Raw genomic sequence first — 21,254 nt, forward strand, 5'->3', positions numbered from 1 at the left:
GTGATTGTGTGTGTGTGTGTTTGTGATTGTGTATGTGTGTGAGTGTGCACTCTCGCGGGTGTGTGATTGTGTGATTGTGTGTCTGTGTGTGTGTGTGTGTGTGTGTGTGTGTGTGTGTGTGTGTATGTGTGTGATTGTGTGTGTACTCACTCGTGTGTGTGTGTACTTGTGTAATGTGTTAGGAATACACACATGTGGATCGAGCACCAGAATTCCACTTACGACAAAATTCCGCAGTTCGCCAATCAAGGGACCCAGCTGTCACGCCCTCCAGCACGCATGCGTCGGCATATGCCTCCAGCCCCTGACATAGTCCGTCGGCCCCCTCCCATGCGCACACGTCAAACACGCAGTTATCGAAGTAACCCTGCGGATCCACCACCAGGTGGCAGATGGCGAACGGGCCGCCCGGATCCGTGATCATCCCGCACTGGTCCTCCGATGACGTCTGGTTCTCCAGCGCCGGGTCACAGTCCACCAGCGTGTCATCAGTCGGGCCGATGTCTCCTCCAGGACAACTGAAGCGGGTTTGATAGAAAGTAGAAGTCTTTTAATTGCACACCCCATTTGCCAGTGTATTTCGTGCAATTATCCGGATGGTGCAATGATGCGGAGTTATCCAGCTGAACCGCACCGGTTTTGGATTTCGGCATGCCGTGCAATTAACAGAAGTGTGCAGTTACCCGTAGTGCGATTAACCGGCTTCGATTGTACCTCATTACAAATTACATGGTGAAGAGATCGTTTTCAACGATTTAGAAAAGAATGCTCATTCATGCTTGAAAATGAAATAGTCATCTTTGTCCAAATCTATTTAAAGCCCGAGTTCAACAGAATAGCACCTTCATACTCTTTGAATGAGTTAACACACTGGGGCTTTAAAGTAACCCTACATACCATAGCTTAATTCTTTCAACAATGAAGTATAGAGGTGGTGCAAGAATTTTGTGCATATATCGATATTTCAAATAACAGTGAAAATCATACGAAAATGTTTCTGAATTGAATTCAAAGTTTTGAACATCTTTTGATTGATCACAACATACATTCATGTTGCAAAAATGAAACAATCCTTTCGACATGTCAATATGTTCCATTTTACAGATGTATCAAAGGCCATGATTTCATTTACGAATGTGTAACGTTACACCTACTGTATTCACATCACTTACGTATTGAGGACGTCAATCACATGTGAATTTCCGAAAACGGTCTCGCTCTGGCCATTCAGGTCATTGGACGGGTCACCATCGAAGTCCCCGCACAGACCACACAGGTTATCCATGTAGGTAGTTGGAACCGCCACCTGTAGATGCATGAAACAACATATCAAATCGATCTACCTCATTTTTTGTTTGTTTGTTTATTAGTTTGCACAATAGGAAAATACATCATACAATTAACATTAGACAAAATAGGTGCAGAAAGAGGGGGAAAGTGCATGTAGTTTAAACTAGAACTGAACATATAAGGCTACTAAAGAAGCCTTGAATGGTATATCAGATGCGTTTTCAGGGCACTTTCAAAATTCAGAAAAGACAACTCAAGACTTTTGCTTTGAGATAAGATATTAATCAAATTTGATCACGGTACATGGTACATACAGCATGGAACCATATAGAGCATCATGAAACATACTAACCGTAACTCGGTGATCCCCGTCGAAAAATACTTCCACGCAGTTTTCTACCAGCGTCACGTGAACATCCCTGCCGGTCAGGCGGACCTCAATCCTGCCGCCTGGTTCCGTATAAGGAAGCGTCGTGGTCACTCCGTCCACCTGTGGGAATAACAATACAATGCTGTCACTCCGTCCACCTGTGGGAACAACAACACATGTTTAGTCCTGCCGCCTGGTTCCGTATAAGGAAGCGTCGTGGTCACTCCGTCCACCTGTGGGAATAACAATACAATGCTGTGCGCTAAGTGTGCAGTGCATTCAAAGCACAAGCGCACCAACAACAAAACTTCAACCTTTATTTCTCAATCACCTTTGCAGTTCTTGTAGGGGCTGAATTGCATTGATTTTTACAGCGCACGTCATATTACTTTATAATTTACGATAAAACAATATGATACAATCAACTTAGGTGAACACAGGACTTTGAGGGCTAGCGTTTGTGGAATGAAAGACATCTTATGTCGGTTTGTCTTGCTACGTGGTGGCTTCAGTCCTACATTGTGGGGCAGGTTGTAGGGAGTCTCTACAACTGGAGGGAGAAACTGTCTGCAGGGATGCGTGAAACTGTCTGCAGGGATGTGAGAAACTGTCTGCGGGGATGTGTGAAACTGTCTGCAGGGATGTGTGAAACTGCAGGGATGTGTGAAACTGTCTGCGGGGATGTGTGAAACTGTCTGCAGGGATGTGTGAAACTGTCTGCAGGGATGTGTGAAACTGTCTGCAGGGATGTGTGAAACTGTCTGCAGGGATGTGTGAAACTGTCTGCAGGGATGTGTGAAACTGTCTGCAGGGATGTGAGAAACTGTCTGCGGGGATGTGTGAAACTGTCTGCAGAGATGTGTGAAACTGTCTGCGGGGATGTGTGAAACTGTCTGCAGGGATGTGAGAAACTGTCTGCAGGGATGTGAGAAACTGTCTGCAGGGATGTGTAGTGTCCTTCAGGATCCTGCAGCTACAATGCATTCTGACATCTCTGAAAACATCCTCCACTGATTTTATGAGATACGTTTGTTAAATGTACAAACAATATAAGCATACATCCTCCCTTCCTTTTCAGTTAATTGACTTTCACTACAGTCCTCTAGGACTTCAGTCGACTTGTAGGAGAGAAACAATGTAGCTCACCTTCACAATTTTGCCTTGAAGAATTCCTATTTCAATGCCGTATGCGATGACGTAGACTTCCTTGGTGACTGACACTGGCCTCTCATTGATGCCTTCGTTCTGCACTTCCACAGTGAAGTCATTATTGACACAGTCCGCAGCAAAGGTGTACCTGCACTTTCCTTGGAAGTCATGGCGCTCGTTGTCGAACGTTGTGTAGTGTGGATCTCCAGATCCAGTGCAGTAGCCCTTGTCTACCTCGCAGGCTGTTTGTTAAAAAGTTTTAGAAAACGACACGGTTGTAAGACTGTAAATAGAACGGCATGACTTGTGGAAATTTCGTAAACACGTTGTCCTGGCGCCCTCTGTTTAAGAAACAACCAATATGGCGAATATCTTGTTACATTTTCTATATCAATCTTAAGAAAGACATTATCATCAAAGGTGCTACTGCATGATAGATGGACAAAATTGATAGTGCGATGACAGTAAACACGCATTACATCAATTTTCTTGAAGACCAAGCTTTTGCTTCTAAGGCCATGTTGATTTGATTATATGGATGACATCCTATGGGAACCCCAAAACTGATGCGATCTTGCGAATGTAAGAAAAAAGTTTGCCCCTCCTCCCCCAAAATTGCACTAATCATGACATCTAAGTGGTCAGGAACGTTTAACAAATGGCTGATCGCACAGATCTCTATTCCCAACATGAGATTCTACATTTTTGCTCTTTCATAGCTTCTTCTTTGGCATTGGTGTTGGTGTTGACCTTGGCATTAGTATCCATTTTCCGATATTGTTTTTGGCAGTCACATGCACACATCTGCTCAACATGCATACATCTGCTCAACATGCATACATCTGCTCAACATGCATACATCTACTCAACATGCATACATCTGCTCAACATGCATACATCTGCTCAACATGCATACATCTACTCAACATGCATACATCTGCACAACATGCATACATCTGCTCAACATGCATACATCTGCTCAACATGCATACATCTACTCATTTTGCAGCTGCTTTTGTATGATTTACAGAATGGTCGAATTCTTTTTTTAAATTTAATTTGGAAAGGGCCGAAAGTTGAATCTATTAAAATCCAAATAATGAAATCGAACAACGAACGTAACATTGGGGACTTATAACAAATTCTTAATAGATAGCAAAATGGCGCTCTGTATGGAAAACCCTCACCCTAATGATAAACATTGAACAGCATAAAAAAAATGCTTCCAGTTCTTGACCCTGCCGCCGGGTATTGACTAAACCTGACATGACGTCACAATAAGCACGGCAGCCGGATAGAAACATAGCACCAATGCTTGCAAAAGAAATTATCTAATAAGCAAACATTAATCATCGTCATTGTATACAATCAAAAGACGTCAAAATTGATTCATTTGCTTCTCAAGCGAGCGTTCTTTGCGAGCCACAGTGCAAAGTTCCAAACTGGCCGTGTTCATTGTAACGTCATGGGCATTTAATGTAATTACTCAGTGGGAAAAAAGCTAGTGGGAAGAATCAACAACCGGAGGTATAATTTTGTCAAGGTACGATGTTCAATAACATTAGAAGGGTGTTTATTTATGCAAATGTACACGTTATTAACTTCATGGAATATCTAATTGTGATGTCATTGGTGTCGTCAGCACTTTAAAGCTCCACTGTACGTGGTGTGCTAGAATGTAGGAACGCTCTATTGCGGGTACTACGATCAAGAGTTTCACAGAAATAGGCCAGCTCTATTGCGGGTACTTACGATCAAGTGTTTCACAGAAATAGGCCAGCTCTATTGCGGGTACTTACGATCAAGAGTTTCACAGAAATAGGCCAGCTCTATTGCGGGTACTACGATCAAGAGTTTCACAGAAATAGGCCAGCTCTATTGCGGGTACTTACGATCAAGTGTTTCACAGAAATAGGCCAGCTCTATTGCGGGTACTTACGATCAAGAGTTTCACAGAAATAGGCCAGCTCTATTGCGGGTACTTACGATCAAGAGTTTCACAGAAATAGGCCAGCTCTATTGCGGGTACTACGATCAAGAGTTTCACAGAAATAGGCCAGCTCTATTGCGGGTACTTACGATCAAGAGTTTCACAGAAATAGGCCAGCTCTATTGCGGGTACTTACGATCAAGAGTTTCACAGAAATAGGCCAGCTCTATTGCGGGTACTACGATCAAGTGTTTCACAGAAATAGGCCAGCTCTATTGCGGGTACTTACGATCAAGAGTTTCACAGAAATAGGCCAGCTCTATTGCGGGTACTACGATCAGTTTCACAGAAATAGGCCAGCTCTATTGCGGGTACTACGATCAAGTGTTTCACAGAAATAGGCCAGCTCTATTGCGGGTACTTACGATCAAGAGTTTCACAGAAATAGGCCAGCTCTATTGCGGGTACTACGATCAAGAGTTTCACAGAAATAGGCCAGCTCTATTGCGGGTACTACGATCAAGTGTTTCACAGAAATAGGCCAGCTCTATTGCGGGTACTTACGATCAAGAGTTCACAGAAATAGGCCAGCTCTATTGCGGGTACTACGATCAAGAGTTTAACAGAAATAGGCCAGCTCTATTGCGGGTACTACGATCAAGTGTTTCACAGAAATAGGCCAGCTCTATTGCGGGTACTTACGATCAAGAGTTTCACAGAAATAGGCCAGCTCTATTGCGGGTACTACGATCAAGAGTTTAACAGAAATAGGCCAGCTCTATTGCGGGTACTACGATCAAGTGTTTCACAGAAATAGGCCAGCTCTATTGCGGGTACTTACGATCAAGAGTTTCACAGAAATAGGCCAGCTCTATTGCGGGTACTTACGATCAAGAGTTTCACAGAAATAGGCCAGCTCTATTGCGGGTACTTACGATCAAGAGTTTCACAGAAATAGGCCAGCTCTATTGCGGGTACTACGATCAAGTGTTTCACAGAAATAGGCCAGCTCTATTGCGGGTACTTACGATCAAGAGTTTCACAGAAATAGGCCAGCTCTATTGCGGGTACTACGATCAAGTGTTTCACAGAAATAGGCCAGCTCTATTGCGGGTACTTACGATCAAGAGTTTCACAGAAATAGGCCAGCTCTATTGCGGGTACTTACGATCAAGAGTTTCACAGAAATAGGCCAGCTCTATTGTGGGTACTTACGATCAAGGGTTTCACAGAAATAGGCCAGCTCTATTGCAGGTACTACGATCAAGAGTTTCACAGAAATAGGCCAGCTCTATTGCAGGTACTACGATCAAGAGTTTCACAGAAATAGGCCAGCTCTATTGCAGGTACTTACGATCAAGAGTTTCACAGAAATAGGCCAGCTCTATTGCGGGTACTACGATCAAGAGTTTCACAGAAATAGGCCAGCTCTATTGCAGGTACTTACGATCAAGGGTTTCACAGAAATAGGCCAGCTCTATTGCGGGTACTACGATCAAGAGTTTCACAGAAATAGGCCAGCTCTATTGCGGGTACTTACGATCAAGAGTTTCACAGAAATAGGCCAGCTCTATTGCAGGTACTTACGATCAAGGGTTTCACAGAAATAGGCCAGCTCTATTGCGGGTACTTACGATCAAGGGTTTCACAGAAATAGGCCAGCTCTATTGCGGCAAGATTGCGGGTACTACGATCAAGAGTTTCACAGAAATAGGCCAGCTCTACTGCAGGTACTTACGATCAAGGGTTTCACAGATATAGGAAAGCTGAGGGAGGTCACAAGGATAATCCCTCCACTGGTTTGCGAACTCCGGGGTGGAAGCTAAGTCTGCCTCGATGACAACGCAGTCAGCTTCACCGGGCGCATCGTTGGGTTCGTCTTGTGCCCAGTTGTCGAATGTCACAGAGTCCCCATCTATAAACTTGTGTGTATCCTCTACTTCTGTGTCTGTGATCCCAATCCAGGCGGCCCAATTGCCGTTGATGCCGTTCCGCAATCCCACGATGAAGTCATCGATAGCTTGGTCTTTTGGCTGAGCTAACCTTCCATTCTGAGCCACGCACCTTGCTTGTGCTTGGGCGAATGTAAGTGGAGGATCCTGTTGAGTTGGTGGAAAGTGGACGAAGGCTTTATAGCATCTGGCACCGTGGGCGCTCCAGCCAGATGGACAGCCTGTGGGGGAGGAGAGAGGAAAGCAAGTCAAGGATCGTAGTCCAATATCGATGTTGAAGTAAATATTAGGTAACATGCATACTCACGTGGGGTTTCGATAAGTAATAAAAACTATTAACTAAACAGCTTCATACATGGTGTGCGTGTGTGTGTGGGGGGGGGGGGGTATCTTGTCCCCTCGTGCCCTGAATATCGCAAACTAACAACACCGAAAACATGGCTTCTTTTAAATAATGAGCATGACCATGTGCATGGACATACTCCCTTCAACCAAGCATGTTATGAACATGGACTGGACATACTCTCTTCAACCAAGCATGGCCATGTGCATGGACTGGACATACTCTCTTCAACCAAGCAAGTTATGAACATGGACTGGACTTGACTGCGGTCCAGACAACATCACTCCAAACCTTCTCCGACAGGTAGCTGACACCATATGTGCACCCCTCACCCGGCTATGTTGGGGGAAGCAGCAGAGAAGGCCTCCTGTTGGCTGTGGCTCAAGAGAGACGAGCAGAATTGGAGACCAGAGGGGCGAGGCGAGCAGTGAGTGGCCACCACTGCTGACCGGTCAGCACGAGGATGTAGCGGGACAAGGTTGAAACATCCTGTGAATGCTGACTACCCGCCTGACGACGTCGGACCCCTCTGAGAACCAGAATCTCCCACCAAAGAAGGTGGGTGATTTCCACGCATCTCGGATGTATTTAAAGAGCCTTGGTCAAGTTCCTTCTGGTTGGAAAGAAGCCAATGTAACCCCCATCCACAAATCCGGCAGTCGTCATCTCACCAACAACTACAGGCCGATTTCCCTGCTCAACATCGTTCCGAAAGTGCTAGAGTCACTAGTCAACAAACATCTAATTAAACAAATCAATCCAGTATTGTCCCACCACCAGAGCGGATTCAGAGCCCATGACAACACCACACTCCAACTAGCCCGGCTTGTAGAGGAATGGACCCGGGCTATGGACAGAAGGGAAGTTGTCGGTTGCGTGTTTCTGGACCTGCGTAAAGCATTCGATAAAGTGTGGCACCAAGGGCTCTTGACCAAAATCCGAGCACATGGAATACGTGGAACCATGCTGAACTGGTTCCACAGCTAATTATCGAACAGACGTCAAAGAGTAGTCATCCAGGGCGGAACATCCGAATGGAAATCTCCTCTCGCGGGTGTCCCACAAGGTTCCGTACTAGGTCCCACCCTTTTCATCCTCTACATCAACGATCTACCTACCTGCTGCACACAGTCTGACGCAAACCTGTTCGCCGATGACACATCACTCTCAACCAGCAACCGATCCGTCCAACGTGTAGTCAACTCACTCAACACGGACCTACGATCCGTATCCAACTGGCTAACAAACTGGAAACTAGAAGCCAATGAGGAAAAATGCAAGGTGATGTTCATCACAACTCGCACTCTCCCTAGACCCCCTGCTCCAGTCATACTAGGCGGTAGTACACTACAAGTTGTTACTAGCTACAAGCATCTTGGTGTCACCCTGACAAACACACTTTCCTGGTCAAAACACATTGAAACAACCTCCATTAAGTCAAGAAGATCTGCTGGCCTACTGTGTGCACTGAGAAAGAAGGTACCAAAGGACATCCTGCTCAGACTGTACAAAACCATCACCAGACCTGGCCTGGAGTATGCTGACGTCGTCTGGGCGGGACTCACCAAGCGCGACGAAACAAAACTGGAATCAGTTCAATACCAAACTGCCAGACTGATCAGCGGACAACATGGACTCCCGTACCCGTCATACCAATCTCTGTACACCCAGCTATCCCTTCCATCACTGCAGTTCCGACGACAATTCCACACCGCTGTCACCCTGTACAAGCTCCTCAACGGTCACGGCCCGGGCCCTCCACACCTTCAAACCCTGATACCCAGAACCCGTGCATCTGCTACTGGGTCACGTTACTCCCTCAGGAACAGCGACCACCTGACATCTGAACTCACTAAGTCCACCAGAGGCCAGAGAACATTCATCTACAGAGCAACAGCACTCTGGAACACTCTCCCTACTGCTACTCGCACAGCCACCTCCACTGCTTCCTTCAAAAGAAAACTGTGGGAATGCCTAGGCAACCCTTACGCATGGTGAATTAGTCATACACGTGTATATACAGACCCTGACCTCTCACTGCAAATATTGTTGTCGATGATATGATGTTAATATATACTCCATTTTTAGATAATATGTAAGTTGTCCTACACCATGTACATATAAATGTTCTTTTTTAATATGTATTGTTTATGTGTTTGTCAGCAGTGCTAGCCCTTTGTAATAGCCATAGGCTAGTTGGGCAGCCCTGGCTGTGTGTTCGCTACAGCCAAACCAATAAATAAATGGACTGGACATACTCTCTTCAACCAAGCATGGCCATATGCATGGACTGGACATACTCTCTTCAACCAAGCAAGTTATAAACATGGACTGGACACTCTCTCTTCAACCAAGCACGTCATGAACATGGACTGGACATATTCTCTTCAACCAAGCAAGTCATGAACATGAACTGGACACTCTCTTCAACCAAGCACGTCATGAACATGGACTGGGCATACTCTCTTCAACCAAGCAAGTCATGAACATGAACTGGACACTCTCTTCAACCAAGCACGTCATGAACATGGACTGGACACTCTCTTCAACCAAGCAAGTTATAAACATGGACTGGACACTCTCTCTTCAACCAAGCATGGCCATATGCATGGACTGGACACACTCTCTTCAACCAAGCATGGTCATGAACATGGACTGGACAAAATCTCTTCAACCAAGCAAGTTATGAACATCGACTGGACACACTCTCTTCAACCAAGCACGTCATGAACATGGACTGAACATACTCTCTTCAACCAAGCATGGCCATGTGCATGGACTGGACATACTCTCTTCAACCAAGCATGGTCATGAACATGGACTGGACAAAATCTCTTCAACCAAGCAAGTTATGAACATCGACTGGACACACTCTCTTCAACCAAGCACGTCATGAACATGGACTGAACATACTCTCTTCAACCAAGCATGGCCATGTGCATGGACTGGACATACTCTCTTCAACCAAGCAAGTTATGAACATGGACTGGACATACTCTCTTCAACCAAGCATGGCCATATGCACGGACTGGACATACTCTTTTCAACCAAGCACGTCATGAACATAGAATGGATACTCTCTTCAACCAAGCAAGTCATGAACATGGACTGGACACTCTCTTCAACTAAGCAAGTCATGAACATGGACTGGGCATACTCTTTTCAACTAAGCATAGTCATGAACATGGACTGGGCATACTCTTTTCAACCAAGAAAGTTATCAACATGGACTGGGCATACTCTCTTCTACCAACCAAGTCATGAACATGGACTGGACACTCTCCTCAACTAAGCATGGTCATGAACATGGACTGGACACTCTCTTCAACTAAGCAAGTCATGAAAATGGACTGGACATACTCTTTTCAACCAAGAAAGTTATCAACATGGACTGGACATACTCTCTTCTACCAACCAAGTCATGAACATGAACTGGACACTGTCTTCAACTAAGCAAGTCTTGAACATGGACTGGGCATACTCTCTTCAACCAAGCAAGTCAAGAACATAGACTGTATACTTTCTTCTAACAAGCAAGTCATGAACATGGACATACTTTCTTCAACCAAGCAAGTTGTGAACATAGACTGGACATACTCTCTTCACCCAACCAAGTCATGAACATGGACTGGACACTCTCTTCAACCAAGAATGGCCATGGACATGGACTGGACATTCTCTCTTCAACCAAGCACGTCATGAACATGGACTGGACATATTCTCTTCAACCAAGCAAGGCCATATGCATGGACTGGGCATACTCTCTTCAACCAAGCATGGCCATATGCATGGACTGGACATACTCTCTTCAATCAAGCATGGCCATGTGCATGGACTGGACATACTCTCTTCAATCAAGCATGGTCATGAACATGGACTGGACACTCTCTTCAACCAAGCAAGTCATGAACATGGACTGGACACTCTCTTCAACCAAGCAAGTCATGAACATGGACTGGACATACTCTCTTCAACCAAGCAAGTCATGAACATGGACTGGACATACTATCTTCAACCAAGCAAGTTATGAACATGGACTGGGCATACTTTCTTCAACCAAGCACGTCATGAACATGGACTGAACATACTCTCTTCAACTAAGCAAGTCATGAACATGGACTGGACACTCTCTTCAACCAAAGTTATGAACATGGACTGGACACACTCTCTTTAACTAAGCAAGTAATGAACATGGACTGGACATACTCTATAAAACCAAGCACGGTCATGACCTAACACGTCACTTGTATTACCTTAACATCCCGCAGCGCAGACAGAAATGGACGCAAATTCAAGAAAACTCCCCGACAAATCAGCCTAATTTGGCAATATAAGTACATACAGAGATATATCTACATTTGCATGTAAAATGCAACTACAGCTGACAAAAGCCCAAATATCATGACTTTAAGTGATTTCCACCAAATTAGACCTCTATTCAGAATGTGTGTATATATATGTACCTAAAAGAAGACGAATTCCCCAGAATTGCTTATGGAGAATAAAGTTGAAGTCACCAATTCTTACTGTCCATCACAGGCGGTATGTTGGCAAACAACTGCATACTATAGAGCCTGTTGAACTTCCTAACGATAATCCTAACTGGATGTTAAATTCAAACATTAATAGACATGAAGCCTTTTGCCTATTCCCCAACGTCTCTATCCAACAGGAACAATGACAGTAGATTCCCAAAAATTCAAGACCTGAAGAGACTACGCCGCCATCTCGCTCCAAGCTGTTCAAGTGACACAAAAACTTAATCTGCTCCAAATTGTTGACCACACGATCAGAAAAAAATGACAAGAAAAACTTTATCCGACATGGCTTATGCAGTTCAATCCTGATAATTGCTATATCATGCACATAACGAACAAACGCACACCAAATGTCTCCCCTTACCAGTTTTGTGGTCAGACATTAGCAACCACAAAACCCCACCCAAACCTGGGTGTTACGTTAACAACTGGGCTGGAGTGGGGTGTCCATGTTAACAAAATAACAGCCAAGGCTAAACAGACATTGGGAGTGATCAAACGCAACTTGTGGGCATGCCCAGCCAGGGTAAAATCACTTGCGTACACATCACTGGTAAGACCTAACCTTGAATATACTGCAACATTATGGGTTCCGTATACAAAGTAAGGCAAAGATAAACTGGAAATGGTACAGAACCTGTACAAACAACTACAACAGGGATGCCAGTGTTACCAAAATGAAAACAGAACTGCAGTAGATGTCACTTGAAGACAGAAGGAAAATGTCCAGACTCTAAGCTGGTGGACGTACAGACTGATAAGTATCTGATACCAGCTCAAAAAAGAACACGAAACAGTCATGCATTCAAGTACCAGAGTTACCAACCTAGGATCGATTTTTTAAAACATTCGTGCTTTCCCAGAACTATGGTGGAGTGGAATTTGTTATCACCAAGCACAGTAGGGGCATCTTCTTTTGGATAGTCTTATTTTAAAGAACGCTTGCAGATAGATGTGCAAAAGTTAGGCGTGGCAGGCCATTCAGAGCAATATAACCAGCTGCTGCCGCGCCACGTACCTGCGAAGCTGCTGTGTTACGCCGAAGGGCGGTCATACCGGCTATATAAATACAGATACAGATACACAAAGCCCATACATCCGAACAAATTTAAGGGACAACAAAAACTTGATCCGCTCCAAGTTGTTGAGTAACACACAAAGCCCATCTATGACAAAAAGGTACCAGAAAATCCAATCCCCTGCAGATCTCGAATTAACGTTCGTAAACTACAGTTTCACAACAAGCAAGTCCTCAAGATACTATCCTGGCAAACAGACAAACAAAGCTGTTTCGCAAGAAAAAAAGATAAACATTTTCATGTTCAGTTCAGTTCAGTCATCCATCTGGTGACACTATGAAATCCCTCCAGATGACTCTGTCTATGTTTTCATGTTCCCAAAAATGAAAATATGTCCATGACCCGACATATGAAGACAACAGGGAAGAAGTTATCCACAAGAAATAGCTTTGTCATGATCCTGGTTGTTAAGGATTATGATAAAAAAATAACATATATAACTAGAGTTTGACACACACATCTCTTCGCCAAATAATCATACCTTTATTAAGGTCTTACTCATGTATCACTAAATAGTACAAGTCTGTGATCACAGATGACCTGGTACCATGCCTGGTCAATCAGAATTTCATGCCTTCCAGAGGTTTTGTCCCCAGTGTAACAGCGTCCAGCTCACAAGAACCTCCAGCAAAACATCTGTGTAACAGCTGTGTCTATAGATATAGGTCAAAATGATATATATATATATATATATATATATATATATATATATATATATATATATATATATAGAAAATATATATATATATATATATAGAAAACATATATATATATATATATATATAGTGGATTTCTGTACTTTCATCATGTCTCCAACATAAGTGTATTCCAACAGACAGAAACAACGAACATTGAAGCTGTTGTAGCAGCCAGCAAACTAAGGTGGCTGGGTCATGTCTTGAGGATGCCTAATGAGAGGTTGCCCAGATTCCTCTTGGACTGGAACCCGAACTTTGGTAAAAGATCCAGAGGGAGACCGAGGAAGACATGGCTCAACACTGCCCTCGAGGATACCAGACTAACCACTGGAAACAACAACCTGAAACTGAATGACGTAGAAAAGATGGCCCAGAACCGCCTGGAATGGCGACGGATGGTTCGCAGGAGACGGAAAATCCTTGATGCAGGCCACTCCTCAGGAGGAGACCTTAACAAGTAACAAGTAAGTATATAGAAAACAGTTTGTTTCTGTTAATTGGCCACTAATTACAACTAAATGCATCTTTCCATGTAGATTATTATCTAAAGTACCTTTCAGCCAAAAACAATGCAAACAAGTTTGAAAGTCCTATCATGGAATTCAGTGGATTTCTGTACTTTCCTCATTAATTATGCAAATTAGCTGTTGATTTGAATAATTAGCATTACATTATGTAAGTCGTCACTTAGGCTATCTACCACTCAAAAATCACGACCACAGCATGTTCAGAACACAAGATGTAAAAAATTGAAGTTTTGCTGCAGTACCTTAGGAAGCCGCTAGGGGGCCCACTATCATACTCGACCTTCGTTGTTCTGACCCCTACCCACCTACCAAATATTATCAGGATCCTTTCAAGGCTTCTCGAGTTATGCATTACACAAACAAACGGACGCACACACTCGGCCCGCTACCGTCCTAACGGAAAATGATATGCCAACTATTTTCGAACACAACCTTCCTTTCTGCAAACGCTACTCAAATGCCAAATATCATGAAAATCCATACACAGATTCTTGAATTATATGCTGTTGGAATGGATTTATGAACGTTCCTCATTAATTATGCAAATTATTTGCTGATTTGCATAATAAGTATTACATTGTGTAAGTCATCACTCATTCTATCTACATACCAAAAATCCTGATGATCCGTCAACACGTTCTTGAGTTATTCTCGTCCAAAGTTTGAAAGGAAATCGGTGCCTGCAGTTCCCAAAAAGCCGCTAGGGGGTCCAAACTCACAGCACTTACTCTCTGTCCTAAGGGCTATCTACCACTCAAAAATCATGACCACAGCCTGTCCAGAACACGAAGTGTATAATTTAAAAGTTTTGCTGCAGTACCTTAGGCAGCCACTAGAGGGCCCATTATCGAACTTGACCTTTGTTTTTCTGACACCCACCCACCTACCAAATATCATCAGGATCCATTCAAGGGTTCTCGAGTTATCTTGCATACAGACAAACGCACTTACATACAAATCCCGCTACAGCACCGTAGGTAAGAGCTAGGTAAACCATTTTCGCACTTGACCTTCCTCTCCAAAACTGCTACACACCTACCAAGTATCGTGAAAATCGCCCAGCTGCATTTTGACTTATGCTGCCCAAAACAAACCCCCAAAACATACCAAGCTTGCTGCAGTACCGTAGGAAAACGCCAGGTAAACCGTTTTCTAACTTGGGATTCCTTTTGACAACCGCTACACACCTACCAAAAACCACAAAGTTCCATCCACAGTTTCTGGAGTTATTTGCTGTTGACCTACATACAGAGTACAGACCCAAGTCAGCAATCTCATACTCTTCTTGGCGAAGAGAATAAAAGTGAACAACCAAATCGTCTGTAGGAGATTGTTCACAAAGACCCATTACCTGACAACCAGTCAAAGCCAAACGAACTAACTGTTGTTGGTGTTTTTTAACGAACGAGCCCATAAAATACGGTAAAACAAAATACACAATAAACGTTCGGCAAGAACACTCGAACTATTTTTTTGTTCCTGAAAATTAAAGGAACAGATAAAAGAGTGTTGATTTTCTCCAGACCGGTAGGTCGTGCAGATAAACATTTCCTTCAGTAGAACAACCCGAGACATGACAATCAAAGTGAAACAAAGCAACTGACGTTGATGTGCATTTTTAAGTTGCAGTCTTCAACTAAAGACTAAGCTGTTTAACAGGTACAAAAACACGTTTTTTTTTAAGAAAAGATGAAATGTTGGTGCTGCTAAAACTGCGAAATAACACATTTTATCTATTTGTTCAGCTATATACATACTAACATATTCCAGGCTCAAGATAAGCCCTTGCATTGCCCCTGATCTGGCTGCTGGGTAGTATCTTCCAAACAAATGACGTATTGAAAATAATCAACTGAATAGTTTTCAGAAGTCTTTAAATAGATAATATCAATTTGCCAGTAATGTCCGAAGGCATGAACATTAAGAAGAGAAAAGTAAAGGGGTACATAACCCTAATGTAGTATCTTCCAAACAAATGACGTATTGCAAATGAACTACTGAATAGTTCATACAGAAGTCTTTGAATAAATAATATTTGCCAGTCATGTCCGAAGTCTAATGGCACGAACATTAAGGAGAGAAAAGTAAAGGGGTACATAACGCTAATGCCTTATCAACTCTAAAAATCTATTGTTGGGGTCGACTTCTTTTTTGAAGGCAGCGATTACTGAACTGTAGTGAATTCTGCAAATTGAGTGGGTTTATGATTTAAGTAAAAACGTCGTCTTTTGATGATGACCTAGATGGCAAAAGATCGGTGAATTTGTGACGACTGTTTGGAATTGAAGGGATTTGTACACATTTCCTAGTATAAAAGGACCAAGGAATTGACAAAGAAGTAGTCAAGCAAATGGGCTGATCTGAAGTTTCTATTGACGATCTAAAATGATTTCTTGTAAAGCATATACAAGTATACATGAGTAACAATGAAGCAGCGTAATACTTATGTGCAGGTAAATAACAAACCTGTTCAGATCCCTACCAAACAGGACACCACTGAAAAGGCTACACACAAGAAATGAAAAAGCGCAACAATTGAATGCCCCTGCAAGTACACATAATGATCAAGAACTTTGATGTAATTCAGAAGACACCAGGTAAAAATCTGTACACAAGAAAGAACTTACATGTGCTCCAGATTGTTGATTAATAAGAGATCAGTTTCCAGTAATATAAAAACAGATGACTAGAAAACTAACTGCGAAACGGTGCAAAGGAGATTGATGTGAAGATTTTCTCTGATACAAAGCCCCCAAAGCTAGTAAGCAATCAGGTAGATGATGCTGATAATGCTCAGCTAGTAAGCAATCAGGTAGATGATGTAGACTAATGTTCCTGACAAACTTATGATATCCCCTTCAATATTCCCATCAATGCAAATTATGTACCTAAAGAAGACCCTAAATTAAAAGACAACAATGAAAAAAGTTTTAGACCAGAGAAAAAGTTCCCATGCCACAAAATTATCAAGATACACACTTATTGAAACCAGACTACTGCTGAATGCTGCGTGAGGGATTACTGACGTTTTCCAAGTGTATAAACAAAGGCTGACAAAACATCAAAGTCAAATAAAGGATATCGACATCGGGGTTAAGTTTGTGAACTGCATTTTCCAAACAAGCAAGACCTAAATTACGACACTGGCAAACAAATGCATAAAAGAGTCTTAGGAAAATGAGGAAGATTTGAATGCAGCAAAAACACGCCAATTTCAGAACCTACATCCAAGACACCAGTGAAATGTTCTTTATACTCAAGGAACACCTTAACCACGCTCCGAACTATTGATATAAGCAACGGCAAACAAACGACCAACTGATTGTTCAAAGCTGCAGGTATGAAGATCTTTGAAACTTTTAACTATTGGCATGAAGCAATTGCTGAAACACAGTCAATGTGGAATACAGTAGATGGTGCCGGTGTGAAATCAACAACAGTAATCATCACAGTTTTTGACGAACGAGACCTGCAAATACTACTATGCTCAACAAACAATACAGTAACGTTTCTTAGAGAGAAAATGTAAAACAATTCGATGTTAGTGTAAGAACAAATAAACAGCAAACAATGCAGAAGCAGGGAGGGGGGGTGCTTAGCTGCTTTAGGCATGGAACGATGCACATGTCATTTGTTGTCGTCATGTGATGGTGCGTATCCGGCTCACTGCCATTACTCGTAACTAGGCGTGTCCGGCAAAGTATCGGGTTACAGGGAGCCACCATCCGATCAAAGAAACGTGAAGACTGCATGGAGATTTGTATTTTTCGTTCTGTGGTCCGCACACTTCTGTGGTCCGTACACTTCTGTGGTCCGTACTCGTCTGTGGTCCGTACACGTCTGTGGTCCGTACACGTCTGTGGTCCGTACACTTCTGTGGTCCGTATACTTCTGTGGTCCGTATACTTCTGTGGTCCGTATACTTCTGTGGTCCGTATACGTCTGTGGTCCGTACACGTCTGTGGTCCGTACACTTCTGTGTTCTGTATACTTCTGTGGTCCGTATACTTCTGTGGTCCGTATACTTCTGTGGTCCGTATACTTCTGTGGTCCGTACACTTCTGTGGTCCGTATACTTCTGTGGTCCGTACACTTCTGTGGTCGGGTTGGCTTGAAGGGCTAGGGGCAGCATTGCTGAGGTGCATGAGGCATGTTGAATCCCACCTCATTTCGTCACAAACTGTTGCTCGATACGATGAATCTTATATTTTCATGCAGAAAGATCAATAAGCGGAAAATCGTACATACATTTCTCATATCAAAGGTAGGTGCCTGCTTGGTTGGTAATGCTAAGTGACGGCTTTAAAATGGTTCTTAAGAACTTCGTATTTTCGAGAAATGGAATTGGGCTTTACCTCCTGTCCTGGCACTCGACGCCAAAAAAAACTGTAAAAATCCATACCGACAAGGATGTAAACTAGAGTGAAAGGGAACTACACTGGTGAAAAGGTGTGCAAGTAATCACAAACAAATGTTTCCATTTTTCATATTTGGTATTATATATTTGGATCTCTCTACTTCCAGGCCGACTCATGGGCGGCTCACTGGTGAATTCCTGGGCGGCTCACTGGCGGGTTCCTGGCCGGCTCACTGGCGGGTTCCTGGGCGCCTCACTGGTGAATTCCTGGCCGGCTCACTGGCGGATTCCTGGGTAGCTCACTGCTGGATTCCTGGCCGGCTCACTGGCGGATTCCTGGGTAGCTCACTGCTGGATTCCTGGGCGGCTCACTGTCGGGTTCCTGGGCGGCTCACTGTCGGGTTCCTGGCCGGCTCACTGGTGAATTCCTGGCCGGCTCACTGGCGGATTCCTGGGTAGCTCACTGCTGGATTCCTGGCCGGCTCACTGGCGGATTCCTGGGTAGCTCACTGCTGGATTCCTGGCCGGCTCACTGCTGGATTCCTGGGCGCCTCACTGGTGGATTCCTGGTCGGCTCACTGCTGGATTCCTGGGCGCCTCACTGGCGGATTCCTGGGTAGCTCACTGCTGGATTCCTGGGCGCCTCACTGACGGGTTCCTGGCCGGCTGGCTGGCGGGTCCCTGGGCGGCTCACTGGTGGATTCCTGGTCGGCTCACTGCTGGATTCCTGGCCGGCTCACTGGCGGATTCCTGGGTAGCTCACTGCTGGATTCCTGGGCGCCTCACTGACGGGTTCCTGGCGGGCTGGCTGGCGGGTCCCTGGGCGGCTCACTGGTGGATTCCTGGTCGGCTCACTGGCGGGTTCCTGGCCGGCTCACTGGAGGATTCCTGGGAGACTCACTGGCCGGCTCACTGGCGGATTTCTGGCCGGCTCCCTGACGGGTTCCTGGCCGGCTCACTGGCGGATTCCTGGGCGGCTCACTGGTGAATTCCTGGCCGGCTCACTGGTGGATTCCTGACCGGCTAGCTGGCGGGTTCCTGGCCGGCTCACTGGAGGATTCCTGGCCGGCTGGCTGGCGGGTTCCTGGCCGGCTCACTGGCGGATTTCTGGGCGGCTCACTGGTGGATTTATGGCCGGCTGGCTGGCAGGTTCCTGGCCGGCTGGCTGGCGGGTTCCTGGCCGGCTGGCTGGTGGATTCCTGGCCGGCTCACTGGCGGGTTCCTGGGCGGCTCACTGCTGGATTCCTGGCCGGCTCACTGGCGGGTACCTGACCGGCTCACTGGCGGGTTCCTGGCCGGCTGGCTGGAGGATTCCTGTGCAGCTCACTAGTGGATTCCTGGCCGGCTCACTGTTGGATTTTCTGGCCGGCTGGCTGGCGGGTTCCTGGGCGGCTAACGGGGAATTCCTGGGCGGCCGATTCTTAAGTGGAATCCTGTTTGATTCTGGCCGGTTACGAAGCGGCTAGCTGATCGGTGGTTCCTTGTTAGCTTTCTGGGCGTAGTGACACCTCAGGGTTTCCCAAACAGACCTTAAATAGTGGCTCGGATTTAATGTACTGCTCGTAAAAGTTTGTTTTGCAAATTATGGCAATTTTTAGCGGCCGAGCAATGAAAATCATTACTATCCATACTCACTTTGTGCATTTGCCCCACCGATGCAGGCTGCTAACAGAAGACTCGAAACCAACACCGCCAACTTCATCCTTCTGAAGTCACTTTGAGAACAGAAAAATACCTACAATCACTAGGATAAAGTCGGATGCAAAGTAGGTGTATAAAAGTTTTGCGAATATTATCAGAGAGACTGATATCTGGCAATAACTTGGATTAGTATAAAAACATAAAATATGACAGAAATAGAATACACTAGAAAATACCATATAAACATCGCAAATCAAATCAAATATGCACATTTCGTACCGTAAGATGTGTCCTGAAGAATGTCGTGAAAGTGGATGGAACTGTCGGGCCGGGGACCTGAACCTGTGTCAGTTCCGCGGCGCCCCAACTTCTCTCTTCACACTTCCAAGAACACGATGTGTAGTCGTCGGGAGACGACGTCGAAACCTGCCAGCCCGTCAGGTACAGACCGTTTTGTCGACTCAAACCTGCGCTGCTCCCATTGGTCCGTATTTTAGGAGCATCATGTGATCATCTCTTCACCAATCAGCTAAGTACAGCTCGGCGAAATGGCGAAGCCTGGCGTACTCGTGGCAATGTCAATGACCGTCTGGACGCCGCAGCTCCTGTCACGTCGCGCATTTTCCTCTGTTGTCAGTAAACAACAACCTCATTGCTCAATCCGTCTGCCTTTTATTAGGGCAGTTTAGCGCCTGTCTCGCACCAGGTAGATACATGTCTTCTTTCAGAACAAAAGAGCGTCAGTGTTGTAGTTGTTGTTGAGCGAGCATTACTCTGCAGTAATTAAAGCAAAAAAAGCAACAAATGCGATATGTGATATTTGCCGCCGATATTAGCTTTGATCCCTGTATTTACACGCTGACGCAGTATTTGTTTTTAAATCTTCCAAATAGCGGCAAACGGGTGAGCAGCATACACATCTCCGCCTTCAAACCCCCGCCAACAAAAACAGGTGATGTTTTTCTACCGTTTCGTTCCTTTAGTCACCACAATGAGACGGCTATTTCGAGCTCATAAATGTTGTCGTTGATGGTATCTAGTCCATTTTTCAGGAGAAATAATAACGATATGTCAAAAACGATTGACTTTTCATACTTTGGCAACATTGCCCTGAATAACAATCAAGCCGACGGCAGTCATACATGAAGAGATACTTTATAGTAGTAGGGAGAGAATGGAAGTATTTGTTTCAGGTTGGACAACAACAGGGCTCCCATACACAATGTCTAGGACAGAAAAAAAAATCAAATCTAGAGACAGACCAGTAGTGCAGGTTGCTGTTTATCTGACTTGTTCGTGAAACGTTCCCGATAATTAAAAAAAAAATAACCCCGGTGCCATGGACATTTCCTGTCTGAAAGCAAAGAAAAAAATTCAAAG

General features: G+C 44.5%; 1 protein-coding gene across 1 annotated transcript in view; it reads right to left on the reverse strand.

The window, feature by feature from the left end:
• The window catches only part of LOC118417382 (neurogenic locus Notch protein-like), a 41,408-nt gene extending 20,460 nt beyond the window's left edge, over positions 1-20,948 (reverse strand). The window contains exons 1-7 of the mRNA XM_035822934.1: positions 20,154-20,948; positions 19,869-19,948; positions 6,478-6,912; positions 2,807-3,051; positions 1,643-1,780; positions 1,173-1,306; positions 206-518 (exon numbers count right to left, since the gene is read on the reverse strand). Coding sequence (XP_035678827.1) covers positions 206-518; positions 1,173-1,306; positions 1,643-1,780; positions 2,807-3,051; positions 6,478-6,912; positions 19,869-19,935 — 1,332 coding nt within the window. The 5' untranslated portion in view covers positions 19,936-19,948; positions 20,154-20,948. The remainder of the gene's footprint in view (positions 1-205; positions 519-1,172; positions 1,307-1,642; positions 1,781-2,806; positions 3,052-6,477; positions 6,913-19,868; positions 19,949-20,153) is intronic.
• Between the last annotated feature and the right edge of the window lie 306 nt (positions 20,949-21,254).

This window comes from Branchiostoma floridae, chromosome 6, assembly GCF_000003815.2.
Source record: "Branchiostoma floridae strain S238N-H82 chromosome 6, Bfl_VNyyK, whole genome shotgun sequence".
Taxonomy (NCBI): domain Eukaryota; kingdom Metazoa; phylum Chordata; class Leptocardii; order Amphioxiformes; family Branchiostomatidae; genus Branchiostoma; species Branchiostoma floridae.